This window comes from Bos mutus, chromosome 7 (genome assembly GCF_027580195.1).
Source record: "Bos mutus isolate GX-2022 chromosome 7, NWIPB_WYAK_1.1, whole genome shotgun sequence".
Lineage (NCBI taxonomy): Eukaryota > Metazoa > Chordata > Mammalia > Artiodactyla > Bovidae > Bos > Bos mutus.
In genome coordinates this window covers 81,947,690-81,957,133 of record NC_091623.1, presented here as the reverse complement: position 1 = coordinate 81,957,133, position 9,444 = coordinate 81,947,690, and the positions used below count along the sequence as shown (strand labels likewise).

The following is a 9,444-nucleotide window of genomic DNA, read 5'->3' as shown; positions in this document are numbered from 1 at the left end:
TAAGTAAGTTTAAATTGCTTCAGTTAAAAATGGTAAAACATTCAACTTAGGTTTGCCTCATTTAAAAACTGGTATGGTTCCTATCCCAAATTTTTGTTCTTCAGATACTAAAAATTATTTATGTTCAGGGTATCACTGTTTAGGACCTCCATTTCATGTGTTCCTACTCATATCACCAAACTTCAAATTGTACCCTGATAAATTAGATAACTACATATTTCAAAGCAAAAGCTTGCTGTTCAACATTTTATTTAGCTACTACATACATAGCATGAGCAATCTGGGAGGAAAATGCATGTGATCTAAGGTGATTATCTGAGGATGTCTGATGGGGATGTTATAATTACAGATTATGGGAATGAATCTCAAGGTTAGTTTTTAATGAATACTCCTTTCTATGTTAAACTCACAGCTTTTTAGAAGAGAGATTGTATGCTATTGGTCTAAGATAAGAAAATCACCAATATGTCCCATTTCCCAAGACCATATGGAAAACAAATTCTTTTCCTGTCTATTTAACCTTTTCTCAAATCTATTCACATTTTTTTCCTTAAAATTACGTCCAAAACTCTATGCCAAAAGCAACAGGAAACACCAACAAGAGCTTCCCAGTGGGATTTGTACTCCTTGGCTACTCTGAATTTCCCCAGCTAGAAATGGTTCTCTTCTGGATAGTGATCTTCTTATACACCATGATCATTCTCTCCAATATGACTATCATCTTGCTCTCATACATGAACCCTCAACTCTACACCCCCATGTACTTCTTTCTTAGCAATCTCTCTTTCTTGGATCTCTGTTTCACCACGACTGTTGTGCCCCAAATGTTGTTCAATTTGTGGGGGCCAGATAAGAGCATCACTTACATAGGATGCATCATTCAACTGGGCATGGTGCTCTGTGTTGGTGCCACACAAGGTGTCATGCTGGTGGTGATGGCTTTTGACCGCTATGTTGCTATTTGCCAGCCCCTGCGCTACACTATCATCATGCATCCTCAGTTCTGTTGGAAACTGGTGCTTATGTCTTGGCTGTCTGGACTGATTGAGTCTGTTACCCAAACACCTATCACATTCCAGCTGCCGTTTTGTGTCCACCATTGTCTGGATGACTTTGTCTGTCAGGTTCCTTCTCTCATAAGACTAACTTGTGGAGACACTTCCACTACTGAGTGGCAGATGACAATCTCTGCTGTTTTCTTTACAATTTTGCCAATGGGGTTGATCCTGACTTCTTACGGATACATAGCTCAAACTTTAGGTAAAATCCAATCTGAGGAGGGAAGGCAGAAAGCCATTGCTACCTGCTCCTCCCACCTCACTGTGGTCTTCATGTTTTATGGGACAGTGGCCATGGTTTACACAGACCCTAAGAACCACTTTGCTTCAAAACATGGCAAATTTGTCAGTTTCTTCTTCACTGTGATCACACCATTGCTGAACCCTCTCATCTATACCCTGCGGAACAAAGAAGTGAAGAGTGTCTTGCAAAGACAGCTGAGGAAGGGCATCAGCATAAGAAAAAAAAGAAACTGATCTTTTGAACCAGAATGTTCACAGTGCAGAAAATCATGACATCCGCTCTACATGAAAGTCTAAATTATTACTAAAATTGGGTGGATTTACTTCAAAGACAATACTTTATGAGTTACTATTTATTCCTACAATTTGCATGTAATTTTTGTAAAAATATCTGTACAAAGTTAATATTTTATCCATCTATTTAGTGTTCAAATATATTTGTCTAAGGAGATACACCATTTGCAGAATGAAGTTTTGATGAATTTATCTTTCTTAAGCAACACATGCAGCATGAGCTAAACATTTTAAAGTTATAAAAACAATAAATTATAAATTATCTTTCATATATACTTTAAAATTGAAAAAATGAAAAGAAATGTTTATCATGAATTCTTTTAGACAAGCCTAAAGGGAGGAAAATTTTTTCTGGAGTTTCCTTAAGTTCTTTCTACACATCCAGTCTTCCTTTCTTTAATTTGACTATAAGAATGACATTTTGTATATAAAGAAGAAATCTTACATGTACATATTTTGCTATATTTTCTTTTTATTTACAGTATTTATAAGATGAAACCATAGTGAGGTGCCTCTGAGGTGTCTGAATAGAGGTGTTTAGGTATTCTTTCCTATGAAAGAGATCTATAAATTTAATTCATACTTATTTTATTCTTTTTATAATTATTAATACAAATTTCTTAAATATTTAGTCATTTCTATTCTTCTACCCATGTAAGATGTGCTGTGCTGTGCTTAGTCTCTGTTGTGTCTGACTCTTTGCAACCCCATGAACTGTAGCCTGCCAGGCTCCTCTGTCCATGGGATTCTCCAGGCAAGAATATTGGGGTGTTTCCATACCCTCCTCCAGGAGATCTTCCCAATCCAGGGATTGAACCCAGGTCTCCCACATTGCAGGTGGATTCTTCACTGTCTGAGCCACCATATAAGATAAAGCTATTTAAATATAAAATGGCATATTTTAAAAGGTAATTTTCTCATGTATTCTCTGATAAAACAGAGAATCTTTCTTATAAAGTTGTACAAACATAACTCAGCCAAAATCCAGGTGAATTTTTGTAAATGGACATTAAGTGTTAAATGGTGGTCTCAGCATTTTAGCACAATTGAGTTGAGTTGGTAATTTCCATTAAAGTGTATTGATCATTTTATAGGAACTTGTGCTATTAGGAATACCAAAGATAACACACAGTTACATGAAATTTTAAGACATCTATTTTCTGATTTATTAGTCTTTGCAATGTTCACAGTGATTCCCTAATGTCATTAGCAAGTTAGTTGAAACAGATGGAGTACTAGTGAATAGTGGAATGCCTAACACACACATAAAAGATGAAAGAGAAACTCAGCTGAAAATGTTGATAAAGATGAGAGGGAAGGTTATGCTTATTTGTGATGCTGTTAATCAAATAGGAGTTTTCTTTTTAAACATTGTATGAAAAAGGTTGTTTCTTTCAAAAGCCTAAGAATATTTCATATAAGTAAAAATTATAGAAAACGCTTTTGTTGCTCTGTTAACTGATTCAATAAAGTGGTAGTGGTTTCTGTGTTTATTTTTTCTTGTTTCTCCTTTCATTCTTTCTTGTTTCCTTTCTATTCATTACCATAATATACAATCAATTTCCTTTATAAAAATAAGTTTTTTATTTATTCCTCTTCTTTCCATTTCAAAATATTTTCTTCTTCAATAATTATTCACTCTCTGTTAGTCTTGTTAGCTGTGAAAATTGATGCCTTGAAGTGCATTTCATCACTGTCCACACCCAGAGTTTATATTAAAAATCACAAGGAGCAGATTCAGGGTTAAAATTTCTCAAGAGATGAAGTTTGATTATTTTGATTTTTTTCAGACATAAACTTAGTAAGCAATATGTTTCAAGTGAGCATCTTCAAATGACCTGACTTTTTCTTCCTAAAAGGCTCAAATGATTGGAAGCAAACTCTGAATGGAAAACAAAAAAAATAAAAAGACAACCCTGACACAATGCAGACTGACATATTTCACCTCCAAAAATAGAATACAAATAATTTTTAAGCATTCAAAAATATTAACACGATACTGGATGCTTGGAGCTAGTGCACTGGGATGACCCAGAGGGATGGTATGGGGAGGGAGGAGGGAGGAGGGTTCAGGATGGGGAACACATGTATACCTGTGGCAGATTCATTTTGATATTTGGCAAAACTAATACAATTATGTAAAGTTTAAAAAAAAAAAAAAATTAACCGAGGTATACAGTTTTCTGGGTCATGAAAGCAAACTGAAAATGTTAAAACACTGAAATCATACAGACTGTACTCTCTCAAATAATGAAATAAAACTGAAAATAAAAACAATATGTTTTTAAAATTTAGAGAAAAATCTGTAAGTATATGGAAATTAATATACACCTGAGTAAACTGAGGTAAGAGGAGTCTCAAAGGAAAATGCCTAGAATAAAACTATCAGTCTTGTATGTAAACAAAGCTTAACTATTTTTCAAGAGTAAAAGAAAACTTAGTTAAAAAAAAAGATTTTTCAGGAGATGGAGTCAAGATGAAGAAACAGGAGGACATGGAGTTTGCCTCTCCCCGTAAGTACATCAATAATTCATCAACAAATTAAACAGTTCTCACAGAGCACCTACTGAATGCTAGCAGAGGATCTCAGATACCTGAAATGACAAGCAAATCCCCACACATCTTGGTAGGACAAATTGAGGGAAAAAAAAAGAGGAAGCAACTACACCCCTGGGGGGAGTTGAAAGAGAGTAGGGGTTCCCTAACTTAGGGAAGCACCCTCATCTGTGGAGAGATCAACTGGGACAGAGAGGTAGCTTTAGTGACCTGGAAGAAAACATAGCAACCCTAAAACCTACATGGATGGTCTACGCCTCAACCCTGCACACCCAGCCTGAATCTGTTTCTGCTGCTGTGAAGGGGGCTGGATGCTGGAACATGGGATTCAGAAAGTGGGCCCAGGGAGGGGAAAACTGTTAGCTGCAAAGAGACGGGAATAAGGAGCTCCCAAACCAGAAATTTCATGGAAGAAGCTCGAGCAGCTATCGAAGAAGGGTGCCATTGTTGAGTGGTGTGCAAGGCGCAGGGCTGCCATTGTGGTCCCCATCCCAAACTCTTGCCCCAGCCTCTGCTGGTGTTAGGAGGGGTGCCAACCTGAGTAGGCTTTCTCACCCAGCTCACAACTGCTTCTTCCAGTCCCACAGGACGAGATGGGCTTGTGCACTTCACCCACCAATGCCTCCACCTCTGTCTACCTGTCTACCTGGGCAGGTGCCTGTGCTTCAGGCAGCTTCAGGAGCAGACATGTGTTGAAGGAACACATGCAGAAGTGGGGTTGAAATCACACCTGAGCACTAGGGACTGTGCAACTAAGGAATAAGAGCTAAAATCTCTGCTTATGGCTGCAGCAGCTACAGATTTACCCCCTGTGTTGGCTTTGTAGACTCAGCACCTGTGGAACTTCTGAATGTATGAGTGCTCCCAAAGCTGAGATGGGTCTAGTTTTAGCATCTGTGGGCTTTGTGAGCATGAATGCACTGAGACAGAACTAGATCAGAATCTGAGCTGCCTCCATAGCTCCCACAGTGGTTCCAAGTGCACAATTACTTCAGTCCTAGGACCTGATTTGGTGGATCTGCAGTGGTAGCCTGGTGAAAACAGTGTCTTAGAGATACTAAGGCCAACTGCCAGAATATCCACAGATAAGGTGGGGCTAAGAGCAGTCCCATGGAGAAGGTGATGGCATCCCACTCCAGTGCTCTTGCCTGGAAAATCCCATGGATGGAGGAGCCTGGTAGGCTGCAGTCCGTGGGGTCGCTAAGAGTCGGACACCACTGAGTGACTTCACTTTCACTTTTCACTTTCATGCATTGGAGAAGGAAATGGCAATCCACTCCAGTTTTCTTGCTTGGAGAATCCCAGGGACCGGGGAGCCTGGTGGGCTGGTGTCTATGGAGTCGCACAGAGTCAGACACAACTGAAGCGACTTAGCAGCAGCAGCAGCAGCAAGAGCAGTCCCAACAACACTGTAATAAGTAAGCCAGCACAGTGGTTGAAAAGTGACACCTGTAACACACTCACAGGTGATCAGCTCCAGGGGAGGAAAAATCAGTGGCTTCTCTCTCACTGCGAATGCTCCAATCCCACCTACCTCACATCACAGGTCAGAATTGCAGCAAAGAAACAGATTTAGGAGCCTCTTCTCCTACAACTAAGGAGCAGACTCTACCTCTGACACTGCAGTAACAACTATGGAGAAATGGGGAGGCCCCATTTAACGTCCAATGCAGGCTCAGGTCACCAAAACATTAGTCACATCTTCTATCAAGGTGATAAAAGCCAACATGCACTGAGTAAAGAGGGCTACTAAAAGTAGCCCTTGCACCAAATAGTATTAAGCACACAGAGACTATACAGAGATGCTCCCACATTAAAGTAGACTCCAAGAAAGTCTAAGGATCAGGAATCCAGAGGAAGAAGCCCCAGAGCATTTGGCTTTAAAGGGCAGTGGAGCCTGACTGAGAGAGCTCCACAGGGCTGGAAGAAACAGACTCCACTCTTGGAGAGTGCACACAAGACCTCATGTGCATTGAGACACTGCACAAAGTACTTCCACAGGAGCTGGGGTTAGATATAACTAGGGTCTGGGAAGTTCTCCTGAGGAGGTGGGGATTCACTGTAGCTCACTGTGAAAGTAAAGACGCTAGTGGAGGACAATTCAGAGAATATTGATTGGTATGAGCTCTCTCAGAGGTCTTCATCTCAGCCTCAAGATCAAAAGCTTATAAATTCCAGACCTGAAATGCCTCAGGAACAAACAACCAGCAAGACAGGAGCACAATCCCAGCCTCAATAGAAAGACTGCCTAAGGTCATATTGAGCTCATGGCTATCTCAAAACACCATTTAACATGGCCCTACCCATCAAAGGGACAAGACCTAGCTTCACCCATGAAAGGGAAGGCACCAGTTTCTACTCCCAGACAGCCTGCAGGAGCCATTGGACCAACTTCACTCATCAGGGGGCAGATATTCAGAAGTGAGAGGAACTGCAATCCTGCAGCCTGTGGAAAGAAAGCCACAAACACAGAAAGTTAGACACAATGAGATGACAGAGAAATATGTTGCAAATGAAGGAATGAGATAAACCCCCACAAAACAACTAAATGAAGAGGAGATAGGCAATCTACTGGAATAGGAATTCAGAATAATAATAGTAGAGATGACCCAAAATCTCAGGAAAAAAAAAAAATGGAGGCACAATTTAAGAAGCAAGAATAGCATTGACACATATACATTACTATATGTAAAACAGATAGCCAGTGGGAGTTAGATGTATGATGCAGGAAACCCAAAACCAGTGGTCTGTGACCACCTAGAGGGGTGAGATGGGGAGAGAGGTGACAGGTGGGTCAAGAAGGAGGGGATATATGTATACCTAATGCAGATCCATGTTGATATATTGCAAAAAACCATCAGAATATTGTAAAGCAATTTCCCTCTAATTAAAAAATTTAACAAGGAATTATAAGATTTAAATAACAAATAATCAGAACTGAACAGTACAACAATTGAAATTAAAAAATACACTAGAAGAAATCAAAGAAGAAATTAAAAAAAAATACCTAGAAATAACTGACAACGAAAACATGATGATGCAAACTCTATGGGTTTCATCAAAAGCAGTTCTAAGAGGGAATTTTATAACAGTGCAATCTTACCTCGGTAAATAAAAATCTCAAATAAACAATCTAACTTTACACCTAAAGCAACTAGAGAAAGAACAAACAATATCCAAAGTTAATAGAAGGAAAGAAATCATAAATATCAGAGCATAAATAAATGAAATAGACACTGAGAAAACATATCCAAGCTCCTGCGTTCCTGTCGTTTGAAGTAAAAGGCTTTTGCTTTAGTCTCCCAGGCCTCCTCTGAGTCTAAATAGGCTAGCCCAAGAGTTAATAAATGGGAAATGTGAAGATGTAGAAATAAAGAATACACACTGAGCTGTGATACTGGTAAAAATTTAAACTATATACCAGTCATAAAGCAGAAACACCAAATTCCCAGTCCCCTGAAAAATATAAAGGCTTGAGGAACATTCCAAAGTTTTTTTTAGGAGAAGTAAACCCCTAACAGATGAAAATTGCTGACCACAAGCATGTAGACTTCAGACCAATTGAAACCAGAAGATTCAGTTCAGTTCAGTTCACTTCAGTCGCTCAGTCGTGTCCGACTCTTTGCGACCCCATGAATCGCAGCACGCCAGGCCTCCCTGTCCATCACCAACTCCCGGAGTTCACTCAGACTCACATCCATCCAGTCAGTGATGCCATCCAGCCATCTCATCCTCTGTTGTCCCCTTCTCCTCCTGCCCCCAATCCCTCCCAGCATCAGAGTCTTTTCCAATGAGTCAACTCTTCGCATGAGGTGGCCAAAGTACTGGAGTTTCAGCTTTAGCATCATTCCTTCCAAAGAAATCCCAGGGCTGATCTCCTTCAGAATGGACTGGTTGGATCTCCTTGCAGTCCAAGGGACTCTCAAGAGTCTTCTCCAGCACCACAGTTCAAAAACATCAATTCTTCAGTGCTCAGCTTTCTTCACAGTCCAACTCTCACATCCATACATGACCACTGGAAAAACCATAGCCTTGACTAGATGGACCTTTGTTGGCAAAGTAGTCTCTGCTTTTGAATATGCTACCTAGGTTGGTCATAACTTTTCTTCCAAGGAGTAAGCATCTTTTAATATCATGGCTGCAGTCACCATCTGCAGTGATTTTGGAGCCCAGACCAATCGAAACCAGAGGATTGCTGCTGCTGCTGCTAAGTCGCTTCAGTCGCAGCCGATTCTGTGCGACCCCATAGACGCCAGCCCATGAGGCTCCCCTGTCCCTGGGATTCTCCAGGCAAGAACACTGGAGTGGGTTGCCATTTCCTTCTCCAATGCATGAAAGGGAAAAGTGAAAGTGAAGTTGCTGAGTCTTGTCCGACTCTTAGCGACCCCATGGACTGTGGCCCACCAGGCTCCTCTGTCCATGGGATTTTCCAGGCAAGAGTAATGGAGTGGGGTGCCATTGCCTTCTCCGAACCAGAAGATTAGTGATACTTAAAACTTTACCTTGGGAGAATGGCATTAAAACATGTATAATATCATATAAGAAAGGAATCGCCAGTCCTTTGCCAGGTTCAATGCCAGGAATCGCCAGGTTCAATGCAGGATACAGGAAGCTTGGGGCTGGTACACTGGGATGACCCAGAGGGATGGTATGGGGATGGAGGTGGGACGGGGGTTCAAGATGGGGAAAATGTGTACACCCATGGTGGATGCATGTTGATGTATGGCAAAACCAATACAATATTGTAAAGTATAAGAAAAAAATAATAAAAAAGTTAAAAATATTAAAAAAGTAAAAATAAAAACATGTCAGAAAAAAAAACAAAAACCAACAACAACAAAAAAAACACTTTACTTTGATGCCAACCAATCTGAGAATTGTAAAAGATCTGATCATGCATCCTGCAGCCCCTTCATTCACTTTGCCTCTGAAACCCATTTTCTGAAGGTCATTGGGAATTTTGAGCCTTTTGAGTCTTTTGAGCATGAGCTACACATTCTTATTTGTGTGTGTGTGTATGTGTGTGCTTAGTCACTCAGTCGTGTCCGACTCTGTGTGACTCCATGGACTGTAGCCTGCCAGGCTCCCCATGGGGATTCTCCAGGCAAGAATACTGGGGTGGGTTGCCATGCCCTCCTGCAGGGGATTTTCCTAACCCAGGGATTGAACCCAGGTCTCCCTCATTGCAGGGGGAATTTTATTTTTTTTTAACCATCTGAGCCACCAGGAAAGTCCATTTCTTATTGTTTGGTATTCTGCATAAACTATGTACTTTTCTTCACCACAACCTGGT

The 9,444-nt window shown here is 40.5% G+C and overlaps 1 protein-coding gene across 1 annotated transcript; it reads left to right on the top strand.

Annotated features, from left to right (window-relative positions):
- The first annotated feature begins 572 nt into the window (after positions 1-572).
- On the top strand, positions 573-1,535 carry LOC102277203 (olfactory receptor 2H1). Its single transcript, XM_005896334.1, has one exon. The coding sequence runs from the start codon at positions 573-575 to the stop codon at positions 1,533-1,535; it is 963 nt and encodes a 320-aa protein (XP_005896396.1).
- Positions 1,536-9,444: the final 7,909 nt, after the last annotated feature.